The sequence below is a fragment of the Meleagris gallopavo genome, chromosome 3 (assembly GCF_905368555.1).
Source record: "Meleagris gallopavo chromosome 3, MGAL_WU_HG_1.1, whole genome shotgun sequence".
NCBI classification, from domain to species: domain Eukaryota; kingdom Metazoa; phylum Chordata; class Aves; order Galliformes; family Phasianidae; genus Meleagris; species Meleagris gallopavo.
In genome coordinates this window covers 15,105,120-15,128,801 of record NC_139406.1, presented here as the reverse complement: position 1 = coordinate 15,128,801, position 23,682 = coordinate 15,105,120, and the positions used below count along the sequence as shown (strand labels likewise).

The 23,682-nt window shown below is 37.6% G+C and overlaps 1 protein-coding gene across 8 annotated transcripts in view; it reads right to left on the bottom strand.

The window, feature by feature from the left end:
• The window catches only part of PIGN (phosphatidylinositol glycan anchor biosynthesis class N), a 99,913-nt gene that overhangs the window by 31,297 nt on the left and 44,934 nt on the right, over positions 1–23,682 (bottom strand). For 7 of the 8 annotated variants that reach the window (XR_002113027.3, XM_019613793.3, XM_085220335.1 and 4 more), the window contains 8 exons: positions 11,599–11,677; positions 9,139–9,321; positions 6,002–6,138; positions 4,841–4,940; positions 4,628–4,720; positions 3,289–3,380; positions 2,000–2,059; positions 398–509 (listed from right to left, as the gene is read on the bottom strand). Coding sequence is in view for 7 of the 8 variants with exons in the window: in XM_019613793.3 (XP_019469338.1) it covers positions 398–509; positions 2,000–2,059; positions 3,289–3,380; positions 4,628–4,720; positions 4,841–4,940; positions 6,002–6,138; positions 9,139–9,321; positions 11,599–11,677 (856 nt within the window). In the remaining variant the exon portion in view is untranslated. The remainder of the gene's footprint in view (positions 1–397; positions 510–1,999; positions 2,060–3,288; positions 3,381–4,627; positions 4,721–4,840; positions 4,941–6,001; positions 6,139–9,138; positions 9,322–11,598; positions 11,678–23,682) is intronic. The other variant, XM_010708433.4, reaches the window with a different exon arrangement.

The following is a 23,682-nucleotide window of genomic DNA, read 5'->3' as shown; positions in this document are numbered from 1 at the left end:
ACACCTACTCAGAAAATGGAAAGAAATCCTCAACCAACAAACTTGTCCTTAGTGTGCACGGGCAATCCATGCAAAGGTCATTGGGAATTACATACACAGACTGGAGGCAGGATAAACTCTCAAATTCTTGGAGAAGATTAACAAAATGTGTATGCACATCTATGTACCAAAGCAAATAAATATGTACAGTATGAACTTTGGGAACACAGCATCACGATATATAAAATGAATATCATGAGCATATGGTCCTCTTGAAGAGGACAGTAAAGGGGAAAACTCAACAACAATCGATTTATTCTTGAATAATGTGGCTTTGGTGGGAAAAGGTTCTTAAAGTATGCAAAAATTTGCAGGTTAAAACACTAACATTCAGAATTACTGTAAAGTAGCAAGTTACCTGATAAAAATATACTTTCAGATCTTCTTTACTTTGGTATTTATTTTTACTTCTAGAAAAGGATGCTAAGGAGAAGCAAGAGATCAAAAGTGTCGTCAAACCAGCTGCTACTCTATAAAAACAGAAGAACAAGAAGAACATCAGAAATGTGACCAAAAAGTACCAAATCAGGTTTTTTAATAGATGCCTTCTTCTTAAGGGGAAATAACTTGTTGCAGTTATCAAGACAAAATACATTAAAGAAATTTAATATTCAGTTCCTGAAAAACAAAATCCAGAGTCACCTATGTGTTTTTCAGAAGCTTAGTGGCAAAAATCACCATTGTGGACACATACATGCTTTGTTACCCATCAATTTTAGCTATTTTCAATTACCTCCGTTTGTCACTTGGCCTCAGCACAGAAAGACTACTGTCCAAAATGTCCATTTGTGACTGCTCCACTCCTGGTGTTGTCTCAGACATAACAAAAATGTACAACTATTTCATATGTAAAATCAGTCTGCTCAAGCTGTATTGCAAAGGTAGTTTTCATTTAATGATCTACCCAATATAGGAACACAATTGCAGGCTACTCAGTCACAGAATGGAGATTGGAAGGCACCTCTAGAGAACAGTCCAGTTCAACTCAAAGTATGGTCAACTACAGCAGGCTGCTCAGGGCAATGACCCAGTTGGGTGTTGAATATTTCCAACAATTCAAACTCCACAACCTGTCTGGGCAATCTGTTCCGTGTTTGACTACCCTCACTGTAAAAAAGTTTATGTTTAAATGGATTTTTTTTTTTCGGTACCTAAATTCGTGCCCATTTCTTCCTGTCTTTTAAATGGATACTATTCAATCTGATGCCAAGAATCAGTCTTTACTTAATATTGGTCTCAGAACTCACCCTTGGGGTACACCACTACTGACTGGCCTCTAGCTGGACTCATGTCACTGACTGTAACCCTTTGAACTTCATAGTTCAGCCAGTTTACAGTTGTTTTCTTCCATTCCTCAAGAAACTCTCCCCATCCCACCACCACAACTCTTCTAAGATTATCAAGAATGACCTCACAGTGACATCAGCCAGCTTCCTCAGCATTCTTGGGTCCACAGACTCACATGTCCAGTTTAAGCGTTCTCTAATTTGACTCTCTTCCACTAAAGGTAAGTCTTTCTTACTCCAGACTTTCCCACAAGTACCAGTGGCTTATAGGGTGGGGATCCTGAAGATCAGACTTGTCAGTAAAGATGGAAGCAAGGAAGGTCTCAGCCTCTTCTGTGTTCTTTGCCACCAAGTCCCCTGTTCCAGTTAGGAGCAGAGTCACATTTTCCCAAATTTTCCTTTCATTCCTTTTTGGTGTCTTGCTTGCACTTTACACCCCTCACTACGACTTTGGCTTTCCAAACTCATTCTGTATATTTAGACTGCAGCTCTGTACTCCTACTTGGTCATATGATTCTGCTTTCATCTCCCATACACTTCCTTTTTACTACTGAGTTCAGTTAGGAGCTTCCTGTTCACACCATACACATTTTATTAATGCACTGAAGAGGCCCTGTCCTGACCTATAGTGACCCTGTTCAAGAACAGCTTTAATAAATGCAAATATTACTCACTGGCACTTTAATTTCATCTTGTTGTATCTTTTCTTCCACCATCTCCTTATCTTTAATATCCTGAAGCATCACATATACATATATTTTTCATTGTTACTTCAAATCTTTTCAACTTCAAAATTCTCTTGACAAGACTCAGACAAGCACAAGCTGCTTCAGAGGTAGAATGTTTCATTAGAAGAATAAATAGGAGGATGTATAGTCAGGGTAAGGTGAATGTAAAGAAATGTCAGGGAGGAAGACTTGAAGGTAATTTATAATTTAATTCCATTCTGATTTCTAAGCTGTTATAAAGAATTTCTAGGCTGTTATAAAGAATTAAAAAACAAAAAAAACTTCAGTTTGAACCAGCAAAAATTGGTATAGAAAGCCAAGAACAAGCATTATGGCTGTTGAATATCTGTCTTGAATATTCCTAACATTCCCAAGCAACACAAATAGGAAGGGTTTCCAATGGGTAGATTTAAACTACAGTGAAAAATACCGAGGCAGAATGTAAATAATTTGGAAAACATCTGGGCTCATAATTTTTCTGCAATCATATGTTGCTACTCTCTTCCCATTTTTTACTGAGGATCAGGCACCACATAGCCTGGTTTTGATGGGGCACAGTATCCTCTGTCAGAGAGCAGAAGGAGCTGTTGCAGCCTAGGTCAATTCAGGTCTCTCTGCAGTAGCTAGAAGGATACCAAAAGGCTAACTCCTTCAGGCTAATCAACTGGATTGCATCCAGATAGACAAGAATGCCCACACAGTGAAAGAGTAGCAGATGACAGAACTCTTGTCACCGTATTTGTTCTATTTCCCTGAATAACTCATTAGTTACAGAACATTATTCAAAAACAAACTACTCAATGTTAGATGGAGGAATTAAGAAAGACTCTGTCAAAGTAAATTGCTTCTGAATCAATGTTCTTATTCATGTCACCATTATTTACCATGTTTGCACCCCAGCAAAGCTCCTCCTTTAACAACGACCTTTATTTTCATGTATGATTTGCATATTTTGGTATTACGAGAAACGTTTCCCTCCACAAGAAATTACAGAATAATGCAAAGGGCAAATTGATGTGACTTTCTTTGAAGTACTGCAAGAGTATTAAAAGTCTCTTCTCATTCACATTAGTGAATAACTGAGGTCTCTATAATCAAGTTATTTAAATTCTGAATTTCAATACCTGTCTCAGCCAGCTTTCAATAATATAATTCCTTGCATATATCAAGTCAGCCTAAATTTTGAATATCAAAGAGGGAAATGAAAAGTTTAAAGAACAAGATGAAATCCTTACACCAGAGGAATGTTTGGTTCTCTTCCTACAACAGGCATTAAAGGAAATACTGCCAGGAGCACACACAGAAGAGTCCAGATCAATGTTGTTCTCTAAAGGAAAGAAAGAAATGTGGGATATTTTGAAGTCACCTGGACAGACCATTGTCTAAACAGAAAATAAATGTACAGTGAACTAACAACTGCTATGAGCACCTCCCAACAGATATCCCCCCCCACCCTGTATCTATCATTAATAAAATGAACTGAAAAGGGGTACAAAGTCATTCATATTACAGCTCTTCAATTTAATAGAAAATAATCTCATTTCCACAGTGTCAAAATACTATTGAAGACAATGCTATGGGGAAAGAATCCCAGGTATTTTGTTCTCAATAAAGTCAGCAAGAGCTACATCACTTAAAGTTTTCTACCTCAAGTCAGATGCTAGACTTTAAAAGGATATTTTTGGTGCTACACTATGCCTCTTCCACTTCAAGACATGCTACTTGATTACTCAAATACAATTAAAAAAGGATAAATAAGCAAGTACAAATTTACATCTCAAAAGTTCTTGCAAAGCAGGATTTTAAATTTTTATCCAAATTGCTATTTCAATTAAAATGCTAATTCTTTCCCAGACCTCTAGGTTTTAGGTAGTCTGTGAAGTAAGAATTTAAACGAACAAATGGAACAACTGTCTCATATTAAAGACTGTGCCACTTCACATCCATATCTACCAAAGTGGAATTTGTTCCTGTGAAAAATGGTTTAGGAAGCTGCCTCTGAGGAACAATATATGCCAGCTGACTGCAGACAACAAAGACACGAGAAGCATTTTTCAGTTACTTCTAAAATGGTAGAAAGTTTTCACTGATTGTGCACGTCATCGCTTTTGTCACTGCGGCAATTCAACAAACAATGTACATTTCATTTGATTTTAAGCTAATCATTTTTCTTATTTATCACTAACAACAGTAAACAAATAGTTAACTCTGCTATCCTGAAACAAGGACAGCAGCATGATATCTGACAACTGTGATAGAGGACTTCAGAAAAAAATCTAGAAAGTTGTCAGACTTTCTGGATTACAACTGTTCTTGCATAAAAACACCACACTAGAATGTCAGCTGTCAGTCACAATATCAGACAAATCAGTTTTGATACCTAAGCTGCATTCTTGCTTGTCTAACCTACGAGGAATCTATCCAGATCATATTAAATTCCTTTGCTTTGCTACATGCTGCTGACAACAGAGAACAGAGTAAGTGCATAACTGAACAAGAATCAGAAGAGATTAAACTCAACATCCTTATTAAATGTTTTTTTGGTGTTGTTGTTAAGCAAAGCAAATGCAGTACCTTTGCTTGAATCCACAGCTGTGTGATCACTGGCCAGCCAGCAAAGACAAGAAGACCCACAGTAAGTGTAGAGCGGTAGAAAAAGCTGAAAACCTAACAGAAAATCCAACATAAGACTGAAACCACACACATTAAATAAAATTTACAATTCTTCAAAAAGATAAAATGCTAGCAATGAGATACTCCATTGATACATATGAATAAAATACTTACTAGTAGTTCAATTCCCAGTATACAAATCAACAGGAAGCCCAGAGACTGACCAATAGGAAATGACCAGAGATTTGCAGCAGGGTCTTGAATAACACGAAGTCTGTTCAAAACAATGGAACAAGACAATGATTGTTTTAATACAACAGAAATAATACAGAATTTCAGCTTTGAAAGGCAGGGGTGAAGGCTCAGAGCACAAGAAATGATTAAGGTATCACTGATCCTGCCTGCAGCTAGGAGACAGCCTGAGTGATGGCCTGAGGCGCCTTCTGCCCAGTTGAATTTGATACAAAACCTACAATAAAACCTTTCAGGTTTTTTTCCCTCCCATTTCTGGCATATCTTTGTGAGTATTTGGACAAACTTCAGATCTCTCTTTATCCAAATTGACTCTGAGTTTATGAACATTTTTGGTTATGCTGTGCTTAATGTCAGCCATAACTGATGAAACATTCACAAGCTTTAGACAGAAAAAAAAAATCCCCAGTTAGCTCTTCCAGTGTTTTATGAGGCAGCTCATTATCTAACTGCAGTTGGTCTCATTTTCCCTGAATAATACCTAGCTGGTATCTACAGAATTGCCAGTGGATTATGGAAGCAATAGAAATCAGAAAATAACAAATCTTTTCGGATGTGGAGCATTCAGTCAAGTTAAAGGAGAGCCAAGCGAGACAAGTTTGTTTTGATACCAGAGCACAACGCTCAACATGGCTGGCACATCCTCTTCAAAAGCAAATGTTGTTCACATACCAAACACTTTGCAGGATCACACTATCTAAAAATAATTGAAAGAAAGGGAACAACCCACCCTGTTTTACAAAGCCAGTCAGCTCTACAAGTAATTTGCCCAAGTTTTTAACACCCATTTGCTTCAGTTACCAGAGCACTGAAAACATATTGGAAAGACATGAACTTATGTTTCTTAATAGGAAAACTATCTTTAGAACTGGCAGTTGTATTAATCTGTTTGGAAACTGCTCAACACATCAAGTGAAATACAAACCAGAGTACCTTGGAATACCTCAGAAAACATTTCAGCAATTTTAATAAAACTGTAACTATTTTCTCCAAAATTTACAAGGAATATTTTAATTGTCAACAAAAAGGAAACACAGATCTGGTTTTATAAATCATTCTTTGTAAAACGTATTCTGTACTCACTCTCTCACAACTGCATACCATATGGGTACTGGCAACAGACAGTACACATAGTACGTCCAAGGGCTTGTTTGAATCAACAGGAAAAAAGCTATTATCATCCCAACAAATGTAAAACCATACAAGGGACCAGTAGATTCCTGAAAAACAAACAGTTTGGCAAACATTGCTGAAACAGCAGTAAAATGGTTTAAACAACACACTATTTTACACTTGCAAGTTACACCCTAAAGCAAACGTTATGCTAAAATGCTGCTCAAGCTGCCTTGTGACTGTGAACACAACTCTGGATGCTATCTCCAGCAAAATACAAAAACTGACAGTAGGATTTGAAATTCTTGAAATATTTCTCTACATAAGATTCTGCAGTAAGCTCTGCACAGGTGAAGTCCACTTGTAGCACTTGGAAGCCTAATGCATGCAGTGTTTTATATGTTCAACAGATGCTTGAAGTCCAATGGAAGACAGAATCCTTTGCCTTGGAAAAAAATCAACTCTTAAATTTAGGTTCTAAAAAGAGCCTTGGAGCATAACCTCTTGAGTTCAAGATAATAGCATTAAAAAAATAAACTCTTCAGGATTTAGGGACAACTACTGAAGGTATCTTGCCACTAGCCTTCCACAGCTGAACTCCTCTAAGTTACAGGAGTTTTTTCCATCTTTGGACATTAAGCTAAACTAGCCTCAAATTCCATTTGCTGCAAACAAAACAGAGACAAATGCTAGGACAGCAGCACAGGAGGTGCTCCATCAGTCAACCCAACTTTTCCTGATGCAAAAACAGGGCGGCTGCTGAAGAGCCCATGGAGACTGATGGGGACTAAACATCAGTTAGCTGCAACCTCCCACTTGTACAAAGAGGAGCATTAAACAGTCAATCCATCCACCTTTCATTAGGCCGCTGAACCACATTTCCTTATGTAGGGACACTGAGGTAAGGGAAGATTACGTACAATTTTAAAGGATTCTATCTTTCAGTATTCCAATTTGAGGTAGCAAAGGCAGCTTTAGTAACAGCAGCCCCGAGCATAATGTATAGGCAATGACTTAAGGAACTACTTTCTTCTGTATGATCAGTTTCTTAGAATGAGCTGTTTAGGAAGGTATGTGACTATGTTAAATATGCTGAAGACGACAAGACACTCAATTAGCAGGTCACATTGATGAGTTAGCAGTTTTTGGTTTTCCCTACTGTAACTGATATAAAACTGTCCTGATCTAAACTGACAGCAAATGCAAGTTCTAAATGATTTTTAAAATAAAATTTCTGCTAAGATATGCCATTAAGGAAAAAAATGTCATATAGAAAGCTGATCTAATGCAATTTTGTTTTATTAGTTTTAAACTTTACATTTGCAGTCATGTAGGCAAAATGAATATGTATAGTTATGATAGACACACAACATAATTTATTGTTGAATGAGTAAACACAATCAACATTTTATTTCATACAGAAGCAAAGATTATACAATCCAATAATTGGTCATGCACTGAAGATGGAAATCAGATTTGCATTTTCCCTGAATGTTTAAAAGCAGATTAAAAGGTTGGGCTTCTTGCTAAGAAAATCAACACGCTATTCTAAAAGAAAGAAATGTTTTTTCATAAGTAGCGCAAGAAGCCACAAACTTTTATAGATGATATATACAGGATATGAAGTTTCATTATTCAAAGGCTGCTACCAGATTTTATAAGGCTGTGCTTTGCAGAAGACTGTCAGTGGTAGATTAGTTTCTCAGCAATATTCTTTAAGTAGCTCCACTATTATCTATAAACCAAATAACTTCCATGTAAGAAGTATTGGTCTCGTACTGCGACTCCCTAAGCATACAGCAACATTGAAAAAAATATGCTTCTACAGAAAAGGGTCTGTTGCTGAAACTGCATAAAGAAAATTCTATACACAACATTCTCTTTTTTCCACCAGTACTACTGGCACAATGCTTGTCTTCAGCGAAATCTCAAAAGTGGTAGGTATCAAATTACTTTAGAATTAAAAATTTTACTATGACTAAAAACATCATGGTTTAACTTAATTTATTCACATTCAGTCTACTTTTTGTAATGATTTATTTCATATCTAACACGTAACAAGCACTCTGAACTATTTCTTCTCATTTATTTGATGAAAGAAATCCTAAGCCATGCACAACACTTATGAATATTTTCCAATTCAATTTTGTTTGATAACTTTCACTAACGGCCGAGACTTTCTCATTTCAGCCTGTTGTTAAAACACCAAGATAGCACGATAGAAATTTTCTCAGAGTAACATACCAAAGGCAGTAAAGATGCTAAGTGAGTGTACCTTCTTATTTATATTACCAAATTAAACAATTCAGCTTGTTCTGAAGCCTGGAAGGGTTTATTTTTTTTTTCCTAGGGCTTTAATCCTGCCCTAGTGAAATGCTAGCATTTTGCCTGTTCACATTCTCAAAGTATGTCTTTACTGATAAATGACTGAAACAAAAATGAATTTCCTAGGATTTTGTACATAGTGAAAAATCAAGCCATCAATCTTGTCAAAAAAAGTTTCTTTCAGCTTTTATGCCTTCTGCTTTACTCTTGCAAATTATAAATAAAAGAGTAAGCTGATCTGTGAAATCACAGTTCACTTTTCTATTAAAATAAGTTATGAATTTTAAAAAATGCCATCATGGAACCACTTGGAATCTGAAGGCTGACTACTCACTGGCACAGAGGACAGGAAGAAAATTTACATGCAAATTTTGGGCCTTACACTAGAGAGCAAAAATCAAAATGGAAGTGCAAAGTCTCTATTATTGTAAAAAAATATTATTATTATAGAGTGCTGGAAATTAATTATTAGCATTAATTGTAATAAAGATAGACTCTCTAATAGTTTTAAATTATTACATCTGCATTGGCATTTAGTAAAATGCGTAATTGTAGGAAAGAAACTCAGAAAACACAGTAATGCACATTGTGATTTATTGATTCTAATTCTAAAGGACCAAGTAGTAACACCAGGCAGGATGAAAGCATCAAGCTCCATGGCTTCCCAGTTTCCATGTGCAGTCAAGAGAATTGAGAAGTGGAAGGTGTGCAGTTTGGTCTCCTGCACAAAGAGACCCAGCATACATGCTGAAAACAGAAATCTCTGCAAATTTCCAACCTACCTTATTATTATTCCGAGTAGCCTTAATCAGATTGGTGTGAGTCTTGATAATCACCAGAATCACGTAAGTCGTCCAGCCCACAAAACTTAGTGCAATGCTTAGGCCCAGGAATAACCTGTCATAAGTATGGTAATATGACAGGCCTTCCAAAGCAAGGTTAATCAGGGTTTTGCACAGAGATACCTAGAGGCAAACAAAACAAGCAAGCATCAATTTAAAGCAGTGTAAGCTCCATGCAACAAATCAACCTAACCAACAGCAGCTGGAGCTCAAGAAGCTTGGATGCTCTTGGCATGTGTGTGCAATCAGGTGCAGTGTTTCGGTCAACACTGTTGGAGTAGGCTCTGCTTCAGACTCCTGTTGGACTTAAAATCAACCATCACTTGGCTCCTTCACCACCCTTCTGAGCCACAGCAGTGGTGAGATGATGAAAGCTATGCAGGCAGCACGTCTTGAATACCATCTACTATAAAACACATATTTTTCCCATCAGCATTAGAACATATTTGACCTTCCCAGGTGAGTCATTAAAAAAGCAGTCCTGAGTTTCTGAAGGTACCACATTTAAATAGGTGGAGGACTATGAAAGCAGTTGCAGCTAGGTTTTACTCAGTCTAATCACAGGTCTTTCTATCTCAGTACTTCCCTTGCCAATTAGTGATGGCTAGGAAGACACCAAGATAAAGATGGCTGGTTTTCCACTGAGCATCAATTCCTCACACATGGGTGTGCTGACCCCAGTGATTTTTCCAAAGATGGGAAACTCAGCTGTGCAATTTGTGAACACTTTGTGAACACAAAGAATTCTCTGGTTGGTAGAAAGATGTAAATAATAAGAATCTGATTATTCATGACAACGCTTCTTTTATGCCTAGGTATCCAGTAATTTTATTTTATTTTTTTTAATAACTTATCAAGTCTATGAATTCACTCAGCACGGTTCTCAAGTCTAGGCACAGTAGTGGACATTTCACATCCATCTCCCATAAAAGCAATATTCTTTTCAATTTGAGTGCTTGAGTTCCAGTTCCAGCTCATTTTGAGAAAACCTCGACCAATAATGTGTCGTTACTCCCTATGACACACAAAATATTAGAATATCTCAAAAAGAGAAGTTGTTCAGCAGATCTCCCCCAATCAGATAAGAGATCAGGTACAAGGAAAAGGGCAGTAATATTTAATGTGTGTCTTCTTTGAGAAGAAGCCTTACACACAACTCTAGGAAGGGCAAAAAGTTCTTCAAAATAAATGAATTACAGTGTGCTGATATCATCTGCTTGCAGCTACCTGTTGAAGTGAGGTGATAGATGCTATTTAAGCCACAATGTTAGGACAAAATTCCCAGCAATTATCAACTGAAAAAGGTATGTCAACCAGAAATCTTCCAAGGGACAAGCCCCATCAAAATCAGATCATTTAGGATAAACAATCTGAAGCACAATTATTATGTGGAGAGGTTGAGGGAACTGGGATTGTTCAGTCTGGAGAAGAGCAAGCCCAGGGGAGATCCTATTGCTCCATACAATGACCTGAAGGGAGTTTATGGAGAGGTGGGATCAGCCTCCTCTCAGGGTAACTAGAGACAGAATGAGAGGGAATGGCCTTAAGTTGTGCCGGGAGAGGTTCAGGTTGGACACTAGGAAAAACTTCTCCAAAAGAATGGTCAGGCACTCATGAGAAAGGGAGAGAAAGCAGGAAAAAAAAAAGAGCTGAACTCTAGCACCTCATGAAATTATTCTTTCATGCAATTGCCAGGTTAAAAGCAACCTCACAGATTAAATTTTTTTCACATACTTTTTAAACACAGAATTCAGTACTAAACTGAATGGTAAAATGGAAGACTTCTTTGTACCATTTAGCCCCACCAATTATTTCTGTGAGTGTCAAAACTCAAACACAGGGAACTGCCATAACAAAGTGCCCTGTCTCAGCAAGTGGCAGCAAATGCTTAGAAAGGTATTTAAAAACTGGGAAGCACAGAATGATGCTGCAAATGGATTCCAGTTTCTGACAATTGAAATGTGAAATAAAAAACATGAACAGGTGGGTCAGGTAAGAGGACTGCAAAACAAAGCAGGGTCTATGATGAAGCGAGACATACTTTTTCATGCAACTAGCAGCTTAGAAAGGATGATTATGAACTACACTCCTTAGTTTCTCTTTGAATGAGCTCTTTTAACAGTGAAAAATTAAACATTGTGCTAGTATACTGTGAAATGGTAACAAAAAGATTAAGAATTATGAGGAAAAAATGAGTAAGTCAGAATTATTTGCTAGAACTGATGTCATGAAATGCAAAATTTTAGAGACATACAACAGGATTTTTTGCTGATAAGTGAGATGAACATCAGAAGGATGTAAAAAGTAATTTCTAGATTTCATTTAAGTTAAACAAATTGAAATGTGTTTACATATAGCAGATCTCAAAGTTTCTAGAAGATACATAGCAAAGACACTTACTGCTTCATTGTACTTTTGTTGCTGAATATATACTCTTGCTTTCTTTAAAAAGTTGATCTGTTCAGAATCAGAAAGTGGTCTGTACAAGAAAACAAATATACATTAACATTAATGCTTCTTTTCACAAACAGAGGAAGAGACACAAAAACTACTTTGTAATCAAAAACGACTTTGGAACAAAAAGTATTCAAAACTTCATAAGGGAATTATGGAAATTTCTTTTCCACACGAGTCAACATTTCTGCTAACTAATTTACCCCAAGAACTCTCCATTAAGACTTTTTTTTAACATCAGGATTCCCACCTATTTTGATAATGCAAATTCTCTCCCTTGTGCATTATTATTGACCACTGCTGTGAACAAGAAGCACTGCACACACAAGAGTTGAGCCATTTAATTGATTTGTTAGTCATGGTTGTAAGCTGTTCGTAAGCTTATCAGCGTAGAATGAATTGTTCGGGTTCCACAGTTGCAGTAGATGATGTCTAAAAAATCTGAGAGCTTGTCTCCTCTTCCACAGGGAACTAGAGTTACCTGGTTGCACTGAGGTGTATGGTGAAAACATCTGATTTTAATGAGCTTGATCATCACCCTAAATCATTTCTATGATTCTTCCTTTACAGGAAGTAGCACCATGGAAAAGCAAGCCAGTCAGCCAACTCCCACTGACCAGAGAAGACAGGAGCTAAGTCCCATTCCACTTTGTTCTAGTTAACCTAGGATGGCAGCAGGCAAGATCTCCTAGGCAAGACAGCCTGTTACCCCCAACCTCCAGCACCACAGGCACACACTGACATGGATCACAATGCTGTGATAGCTGATCAACAGTTACAGGAAAGCTCTCCTTACCACCCTCCACAATGCCACTGAGGTACAGCACCATGCCCTCAGCACATGGTGGCCCAGCAGTGTGACACTCTCCCTCACACTCACTCCTCCACATGCCTTGTGCAGAAATCCCAAATTTATGTTTTAGGCAGTACCAAATCCACAGCCGGTCTTAGGGTCTCATTCCTATTATTTTAATCTGCAGCAATCACCTGGGTTGCCACTTAGTTGTACCACAAGGCAGCTTTTGTTCTCATGCCACCACTGCCTTGAAACACGTATTCCCAATTGTTTGCTATGAGCTCCAGGGACTACTTCTGCTTTCCAGTCAGAAATAGCTGATGCATCATCAAGAATATATACACTATCTTTTGAGCTCTGAAATAGATGAGAAGGATTCTGTGCTTGATCAATCTGAATTTTCATTACTAATAGTATCTTGCAGTATTTTGCTACCGTTTGCTTTGAGTTCAGAGCATAGCACTTTTGTGTGGGAGTCTTCTACAACAAAACTGATCTTACAAGTGCATCCTACTTTTTAAAAAGTTAAATAAGTAACTGTATTTTAAATGGTCATGTGTTTTGCATCTAGAAAAATCTAACAATAGTATCTATAAGTAAGCAGAGGGAGAGAGGGAGTGAAATTCAATACACTCAATAATATATAAGAAACAGGGCAGGAAAAGATGACAGGGCAATGGTAAGTGTTTGATTATCTTGACTTTGGAGGGGAATTTAGAAAACAGTATTGAAGAGCAGAGGGTGAACTCTGGTTATTTCTTTACTTACTGATATGTCTCAACTTCACCCCAAAGGCTGCCACCCTTTAGCCAGAGAACATGCACCAAGGCTAATGATAAATCAGTGTAGAATCAATTCTTCAAGTGGGGTAAGAAGATGCTGAAGGTACTTCCCCAAAGAAATCTCTAATTTCTCCAGTTTCACTAAAAGTCTTTTGGCAGAGGAAATTGCCCAAGGAAACAAATCAAGTTGGGAGTTTCCACTGCATGATTAGCAGGCAGAAAAAGTGGTAACTTAACTTTTAGGTAAGGAATTCTTAAATTTTAAATCTGCAACAAATATTATGCAGCTTTATTTAGATCTTTAAAACATCAGAAGTGTGAGACAATGTGCACTGTCTCAATTTAACCTAAGGAAACAGCATGGAGCTGTGACAGAGGAGGTTCAAGCTGTGTATCAGGAAAAGGTTCTTGACAAGAGAGTGGTTAGGCACTGGAACGGCCTCCCCTGGGCAGTGGTCATGGCACTGAGCCTGACAAGAGTTCAGCAAGTATCCGGACAATGCTCTCAGTCAGATGGTCTGATTTTTGGGTGATCCTGTGTGGACCCAGGAGCCCACGGACTCTTTGATCTCTATGGATCCCTTCCATCTTGGGATATGTTACGATTCAAATTTTATTGTTGCTGCCAGTTTTACCCTTACCCTATTTAATGCAAAGGCTTCTACTAGAAAAGCTGTATTTTTATCTTTCACTTTATACCTTTCCATATAGTCATTTAACTATAAATACCTTAAACATCTTTTTACTCCCAATAATCAGTTTATTACTTATGATAGTTTTGGAGAAAAGAATAAACTGATCAGTTATTTCCTTGTGTTTTAGTATGCAAAAAACCCAGAGGCACTACTATTATGCTAATGTATTCTCAAGGTCATCTAAGGCACATGTGCCATTAATATTAATAGAAATAAAATGAATTTCCTGATCATCATTAAAAAGATAATGAACTCTACAAAGAAACAAAGAAGTTGTTATGGGTGTATATGTTCTTCCCAGCTACCCATCACCAAAATCCAGTTCTACTAAATACAAAATGAGAAGCTCACCCAGTAAAATGAGGTATATTTCCATAACACAACAATACTTAAGTTTTATTCTATTAACAAAAGCACACAAAAAGAATGCAGTGGGTCAACTCAACTTTGTTCTCCTTTCTTTGAACAAAAAAGTATTACAGAATACATAACTCACTGTAGAGCGTACCCATAAATTCAAACAACTAAGAACTCAATGCTCACATATTATTTATATTATAAGCATTCACAATGTAAAGACGGTAAAGATTTAGAACTACATTCTCCACGGAAAATGATGATGGCACTATGAAAAAGCAACCTTAAAAAAAAAAAAATTACTTATCAGAAATCAGCTTTCTAGCTCCAACAGGAAAATCCCAGCTTCATCCATGAATAAACATACTTAATTATGAAACAAAACAATTGGGCTAATTGTGCAAGTGCTCGTATGAGATGTTAGCTACCCTTCTTATAAGTGTACCTGACAAAATTAATCTTTCCAATACATCATTCATGCCTTATATAAATTCAACTATTTGACTCATAGCAAGATTGTGATGAAGGAAGGCTACCATAACAATGTCAAAGGGACCTCTCTTTGGCCAATAAGTTTTATTTATCATCGTGCTAAAAAATTACCAGCCCCATCAGCATGCTACAGACAACCTATGAAATAAAAATCGCGGAACAAAAAGAGACATCTTGCAATTATATCTTTACCCTCCATTACTAGTATGTTAATTTTATTATGTCTGATTATTTGAGTAGTGATTTATAGTCATTATTTCATACAGTACATTTTCCAAAATTATACTATAAAAAAGTAACCCCTTAGGATCTGTAGTAGTTTAACACTTAAAGGCTCCAAGGATGCATATGCAGAAGAAAAATGCTTTGTATGAAGAAAAATGCTAAGCTTTTTTTAAGATTACTGTTAACTGAAGAACTTATTTTAGCTATTTTTCTTCGAATACATGCAAATGTCCTTGCATGTAAAATTGATTACTCATGCTTGAGAAGTTTTAATTTCTTGCAGGAAGATTCAATAATCTCTCCAGAACAAGTTTCACATATATGATCCACAATGCACAGATGTCAGCTCGTGCACATCTACATCCTATTGCTTCCTACTTTCCTCATTAACAAATAAATATTATACATACATACACACACATTTATCATGTGCATCCTACAACACTAGGAAAATGACAAGACCCGTGGAAAGCAATGACTGCATTTCTATGACGTGCATCCACCACCAGCAGCAGCAGTAGCTGCTTAACAAACTAAAATCTTCAACTTTTCATATTTAGAGGTGGGGGAAAAAAACAAAACATTCCTTTTGAAAGAATTTTGAGATCTAGAAGATTCAAGATTCCTTAAACCTCAACCCCTTGATCTCCAGCAAGATGGTGAAAGACAATTGGAATAAAGCCTGTTAGGATGTTGAACGTGAGACAGCAGACCTTCTTATCTGCTTTACTATGAATTTCTAATCCTGGAACAGTTGGCAGGTAAAGAGGCATCAGATGGCCACCTGCCAAACAATCCCAACAAACCCTTTTGTCAAAAGGCTGAGCAGCCACAGATTCTCATCCTCTTCTCAAGATGATTCCTGGCATTTTGACAAATTACAACCTGAAAAAAAAATAAAAAATGCCCTGAACTAACATTGCCCCTCACATAACAAAATTCTATCTGGCACCATCCCACCCACAGAGCAACCCAAGCTTGCATGGCAGGGACTCACATTTTTCTATGATGTGGGCACTGAGGGGCCAACACTATAATCTCTGCTCTCACCAGGAGGGAAAATAACCAGCAACAGAAGTGGTTCAATATATTCAGGCTGTTTACCATCTACCCCACTGTGAGGGGGCCATACCAAGAAGGACAGATTGCTTCCAGTTCAGCAATCCTGCAATCAGCTGAAATAGTACTTAGAGGACCAACTATTACTATTTTGATCCACATCACTGCTGCTGGCAAAATAGCATCTTAAAAGCAGAGATATAAAACGGTTCTGGTCATTTTGCTGGGCCTCTACTCAAAAGATGTACCAGTAACGGAACAACACTTTCTCACAGCTCTTTTCAAAGCAGCAACAGGCTTCAAAAATAAAGTCATTCTCCTATGAGATGCCTTCATACATTCCCACCATCCCACAACAGACAGTATCTCATTATACTCCAGGTGAGCAAGGAGAAAGCAAGACAGTGATAGTGAGCAATGCAAGTTCAATTTGACACAAAAGTGGCTGCATGCTTATGCCTGATCCATAACAACCTCATACTAAAAAGCAATCTGCAAGAGCAGAGATTTGATATTAAATATTATTAACTATCCTAATCTTATCAGCCTGATCTGATATTAAGTATTATTAACTAGCCTAATCTTATCAACCTAATATTTCTTTCACAGGCATCGTGGATAGCCTTTTAGGAGAAGCAGAATGAAATACATAATACAAGGCCTTTCCACTTCCCCATCAAGAGCAAAGAATCACCAGAAAGTGAATTGCAAGCAATGGGAAGTCATGAGTTCATTCAGCAAACCAGGGAAAAATCAACCAAATAAATATTTCAAAAATCACATTCTGGAACCATGGTGCTTACTTCCCATTGAACTTGCTGTACAATAGAGAGTACATGATGCTACTAGAGGCGATGATCAGGAAAAATGACTGTGTTACAGTTCCATGGACTTCATCAAACGGCACATTTACATTAATTTTAATATTCATTCAGCTGATTTTCTCCATTTTTGTCTTCTAGTTCTTTAAATATGCTGGCTCAAAGAACTGCTGTACTGTGTATTCTTCCAAAGATCTGCTGAAAGCACATACTGTGAGACCAAGAAACTCCTTTGCATATGTTTTAGTGATCAAACAGTGAAATATCAAAGATTAAACGACTCAATGGGTAACTTGGTGACGCTTAATCTATTTGGATAGACTGAATTCTAACAATTTATTGAAATGCCTTCTGCTAAGCTACTAAACAGATAAGGCCTATGAAATTTAGTTCTTATAATTCAGAAGACGCACATAATTTAGAAGTGAAAAAAATCATGGCAACAGTGTAGTGTGGTAAAGCTGTGCTTATTTAAAGAAAAGGTACTCCACAGTACCTTTATCACATCTGCATAAGGGTCAGGACTTGGTAGTGTCCCCACTACTGTCTAGATCTACTACTCTCTATTCTCCCACTCCTCCACTGTCTGGAGCTTCAGTTTTGTACTGCCTAAAATTCAGCTGGGTTTTTGTGGTTTCTGGGTTTTCCACCTACTTTGCCAGAGGGCAAATCGGTCAGTATAACTGGAGGGCTGTGCTCAGTTGTCTTTGCAAACTTTTTGCTTTCACAAGCATTAAAAAAAAATCACAGAATGAAAGAAAAGGAGTAAGAAGGGCAGTAAGAGACTCCTGTTTTAAGCTCTGAGTGTTTTTGTCCTGTAAAGCATAAAGAAGAATACACACCTTCACAGTTACCAGTAAGCATTGTTACTGATACATTTCTAACACTTAGGCTTTCACATTCACATTTACAAACATACAAAGAAGAAAGAGAACATCAATAGAAGCACAAGAAGTGGTCTGACTGCTAATGGTTTAATTCCGGGCTAACAAATCCAAAAAAAAAACAAAATAGCCTTTATTCCTACAGTTCAGCATCCCTGATGAAGCATATTCATATATTCAACAGCAAAGTGCCTTAGGATATTTATGTAAATCCTTTAGATAGCAAAGACGACAGAAAAGGAGCTAACTGCCAGCTGCCAATTCACTGAACAGAAAGAAACAAGATAACTGGGCCGCATACAGCGTGAGTCTGCACGCAAACTACTGCTGCAGGAGGTGCAGAGAAGCAGAGGCCATACACTGAAGCGGTCCCTGTGGCCCTCAGCGGAATTGAGGAACTGGAGCAGGGATCTTGCAGGGGTAGGGTGAGAAAAGTCAGCCAGACTTGATGCAGAAGCCTTGGAATAGGAAGCAGTAGAAGGGAAGTTGAAGATCCTTGAAGGAACATAAACGAACCATTTTTATATTTTTTTCTCTTTCAGTAGCACAGGACACATATGCTGACTACCTGATAAAGGCCTGCATACAAGACAGTCCTAATCCCTGTGAAATGTGTGACAGATCTATATCACACATTGAGCTGCATTTAGGTATCTGCAGTATTATGGCACACCAGGTTGTGCCACAGGTTTTCTTCTGCTCCATGATCCTTCATGCCGAACACTTAAACATGGCCTGTAAAAATCTACTGCTGAAACATCACCCACCACCTCACTGTGCTCACACTCACTGTTTGGTCTCCATAAACACTCAGCAAGCATTGATGAATGTCAGTGGGCACCACTGTTTCTCACAAAGGAACTCAGTGACACACCTTTACTTGATACACATGGCATGTCCATTTCAGATGTCATTTTGTCAGACTGCCCCTCTGCTGCCATCTGTCACACAGCAACAAAAAGTAATAGATACTGGTGTGAAGGTTCAACCTCTACTATCATACCACCAATACCCATCTCTGATGTTGCCAACATAACAAAATTGGAGGCATTACTGTCAGAGTAGCCCTCGTACATAGGCACGAGGCATTTTACCCAGCAACCCACGTTGCTGGATAAAATCATCAGATTTACTATTTTCCTTTTATTTTAACTTATTAAAACAGCTATTTTAAGCTATTTGTTGTGCCTTTCTCACTGACATCCACAGAGCCCTGTGCTGTTTCTCTCACCTCACTCACCTGCTGAGGAATATCCCCTGCCTTTCCATGCCACTGCCTCTGCCCATCCTGGACATGACCTCCATCTTCATTACATGAAGCCTCAAACTCCAAGAAAAGGCCAAACAGATTTACACAAGGAAGCACAGAAAAATATATAAATCTTTTGATATATTATCTTATAGATTAGCCTCTTAGCTTCTTCTAAAGACCTTACCTACTTCCCACTGGGTAATAAATCCAATTACGTTCAGTCCTTCTGCACAGAAGCCACTGCCAGTAAGCTTTTCATATAAAAACTAAAAGCTTCTGGGTGTGTTGCTGAAGCCTGAGAGCAGCAGGATGCCTGCCTTCTAAGAAGATTGCATCCTCCCTGATCAGTATTCAGCAGAGTATTTTAGATACAGTACATTCAGTAAAACAGAAGCTCACTTTTTTTTTTTTTTTTTTGCCAAATCACGTACATTTTATAGCACAGGCATTAATTTCTAATACATCTAACAGTGAAGGTTTTTTTTTTTTCAATATAAAAAATTGGTATTATAGCTTTTTTTTGCTCTCATAACCTTTTGTTCAAACACGTTTACACCAGTTCTTAAAACTGAAAGCAGAAGAGAAAGTGCTGTGATCTGCCTCCCTAACACCAATAGGCTAAAAGTACCCATATTCACCTGCCTGTACTGGCTACCCCAGAAGCAAGCAGACACTGAGATCCCCATGTTCTAACACAGTGGGGACCAAATAGGAAAAGGCTGGCTGCCTTGCCAGACCTCACTAGCTGTTACCAGAAGATGCTGTCCCTTATTCTTACCCACAGGATAAAGGGGCTGAAATATCTTCCACAATGAATTTAGCAGTGCCTCTGATAAATCAGGGTTCCTCTGAAGCACAAAGTATTCACACAAATGAACAAAGGGAGTAATCACTGTTAGAAATACTCTTTCCTACTGCAATAGTTCCACCCTTTCTCCTCATATTTAATCATGAATGTAATATCAGCACATTACGTCTCAGGTATGACAACTTTCCTAAATAAATGCCATTTATTTGAACAAAACAAGAATGAGATGCTTTAAAGGATGCATTATGTCTACTGACCTTAAGGGACCCTAACCCTCATGGAGGGAGGAGAAATTACTTGTTGCACTTCGATCCAAACATCAGTTTTGTGGAAATATCAGTTTTGAAAGACAGAGTGAGCAATGTAATGCTGTGTCTTCAGTCACAAAAAGGAAGAAAAAAGTATTCGTGTATAAGGCATTTTCTGAATTTGCAGTACATCTTCAAAGACATTATGAAAGAACAGTTTTCTATCACCATGACAAGTACATGATGTATACCTATGTGGAAGGACTCAGTCTATGTGATTGATATTTCCCTGAATGAAACCCATGCAAATTTTTAAGGTAGTCATACCTCAAATTCACCTTGGAGAGTAGGGAGAATGAAAACTTGCATTTTAATATAGCAGAGAAGCATGTTTAATAGCTGTACACTGTACATGTTAAAAATGCTGAGATCTTCTACAGAGTTATAGCTATGGAAGTCATGGCTTGGCTATCTGCAAAAAATAAGTCCTTGGGATGATTAAGATGTTGTATTCAAGCAATTAAGTTATTTTAAAGACGTCATATCAATGTGGTATGGAATTTTTCATATATGAGAAGATACTGATCTAACATTAAACCATGCTTAAGCTGTTTCCTGAAAAACAATACAACAAACAAAAAAATGCTTTACTGATATAAAACACTGAAGATATCAAAAAAAGCACAGCTAGAGGAAAGCAAGCACTGATTATAATCCAGCTGCTCATCTTCTTTGTATACAATACAATTCTTCTTAACCTAATGCTCCTGCCATCTTGCTGTGTGTCAAATCAGAACCTGAACAGCTGGAAGCAGTCTTCTCCAAAAGCACTGTATGCACTGGACATACACAAAAAGCACTGCTGTGCTTCTATGTAATTTAATATATTAAATCATTTGCACCTGTCTGAATAATCAAATTGCTTTGATTGGTTAAGAGAATTTCCATGCAACACTGATGTTTCCTCTACTCACCCCACTACACCAGTCCTCCCCTTCTACACCTCTTAGGATTAATTTCACAGCCCAGAGATGCCAGCTTTGGGAATGCTTTTGCAGCAGTAGCATCTGGCCCCTTGGCATACACCTCTTCAAGCTATGCCAGCTCTGCAGTTGCCCCAAGGTACATCAAGTGGTCAGAATGCTAATAAGAAAGTTCACTATCCTGCACATCAGTTTTCTCTGTCAGCAGTCTTCGGGTTTGTCCTCCCTCTCTCTTCCAAAGCATCTGGCATTTTTGTACCTGCCTTTCTTAAACATAAAGGTCAGAACATATTGCCAGTGTCCTGGCTTCCTGATAAGAAAAGCCTCTGATTTTGCTAAGCAAGTAATTTTTGAAGACTCACTTGCCTTTCATAAATAGTGGAAAAAGTAGCGAGTAGAAGGAAGCAGGAAGGAAACTCAATTCAGACAGTAAATCCCTTCAGGCACTCAACTAGAATAGACTATAAATATTATAAACAATTACTGAGTGTAAACCTCAAAAGTAACTTGCATATAAATATACAAAGCAGATATGCCCCTTACTTATCTCCTATGGGAGAAGGTTGTGCACCTGACCCTGCTGAATCAGCAGACACTTGAAGCTGACTTCCCTCCAAAAGGTGTACCTGTGAAATAGGTAGCCCTCAGGATACACTTTTAGAAAGGTTTGCTCCTTGATGAAGGAACTTTGACTAAATGTAAACAAAATTACTTGTCAGCCAAATGCATCCTTATCGATAGATACAACTACACAAACTCTCACCTACCCTCAAATGTGGTCAAGTAGACCTACCAAAGTTTCCATTATACAACTAGATCCCTCCTTCCCATCCTTATCAACTTGACAGATGGTTTAGGGGATGCAGTTTGGATCCATGTAAGAAAGGGAACATTCTCTTTCATCCCCTGTCCACTGAGCTAATCACACATCCATTAGAGGACTGATTCCTCGTGAAAATCAGAAATCTTATATTAACTCAAGAAATTTTCTCTCTGCCAACCGTATTGTCTAAATAAGACAAACAGAGCCCTGTAATATACAAGAACTAGTTTAATGCTTTTAGTATAATAGATTCAACATAGAATTCAAACACTTGTTTTTAAGTCATTGCATCTGAGGACATGAACAGTTTTCTAGTCGCTTGATAGTAATACACTTGAAAATTCAGGCTCAGAAACAGGATTTTCACCACAGAATATAAAAATATTTTTTACATGCTGAAAAATTAAACTGAGGTTTTCAGTAAATTCTGCTTTCTACAGAATATGTTATCTGTGAAAGTATTTCTCTCCCCCTATATGTATACAACCTTAATAGTAATTCTATCAGCTTCTCTGAAAATTGAATGTTTCAGTTGGAAGTTTTAGATTCACATACCTCTTTGAACTCACATCCATATTTCTGTTATATAGAATTAAGCAACATTTATTCAATTACATCACTTAAATATTTGAAGAAAGGCAATTCTAAGACATCTTTGTTTATTTTTCCATTATCATGATAGTGAAATAGAATCTCTAATATTCAAGAACAGAATGTTACATTTTAAATTTCCACATAAAGTTGATAGTCCCAAAAGCCATGAAGTATGCTTCACTAACCTCCAATAAGCTGGGGAGTAATAAAGCATTATGCTTTCTGAGCTTTGAGTTACAGATTTACAGCACCAGAAATATTATAAAAGTACATTTAACTCCTTTCTACAAAAATTCAAATAAATGAACAGTGGTAGAAGAAACTACTTACACCTTACTGAAAGGACAGTAGTAGGCAGAACACACAACTGTGTGGGCAGGGTCAATCACAGATTAACAATAATTTGTGGGCAAACCATCCAGACAGAGGACAAATCCAAAAAAATGCATAGCTGTGCTTAAATGAAACCTCTATACAATTGCAAATTGTTCTGAAACAGCATAGCAGGAGATCACCTGCTTCAGATACAAAAGTAAACTATCCAAAGCTTCACCTTTTTAATTTCTCTTGAGAACAGTAGAGCAGCTGCGCCATTCTGTACCCTTCTATATGCTAAATAACAAATACTACTGTGCATGTGCAGAGATTTTTGCCTTCTAAGAGGTTGCTAATTTAAAATTATACATAAACAATTATACCTAGACTCCCTACTAAACAGTTTTTTTCAGTGTAGTGGTATTAGAGGAACAGCAGGTATTGTATTAACAGATTTCAAACTGGATCATATGGGCTGTAATGTTGCTGCCTTCCAAGTTTCTAACCTTCAAAACATGTTTGGTAGCACTACTTAGACATTTTAACTGTCAGACCCTCAGATTTCTTAACACAGACAAAGCTAGCTGTGAAGACCTGAAATGCACATCTCCTTGCTACCAAATAACACAACCTGACCTACAGTATCACAGGAAAAGCAGTCAGAAGGGGATACATTCCCTAAGCATATCACCCTGGTTCTAGCAAAATTTACTCAAACCATTGATGAAAGTTGGCTTACTCTAACATGACAGAACATCAGCTACAGCTGAAGCTCAGGCTTACTGAGTCACCTCCATACAAAGGAATGGATCTGGAGATGCCATGTGTAGAATTATCTCAGGTTTTCCTTCAGTTCCTGCAAGCTGGACTACTAGGAAGCCATTTGTCTGTTTAAG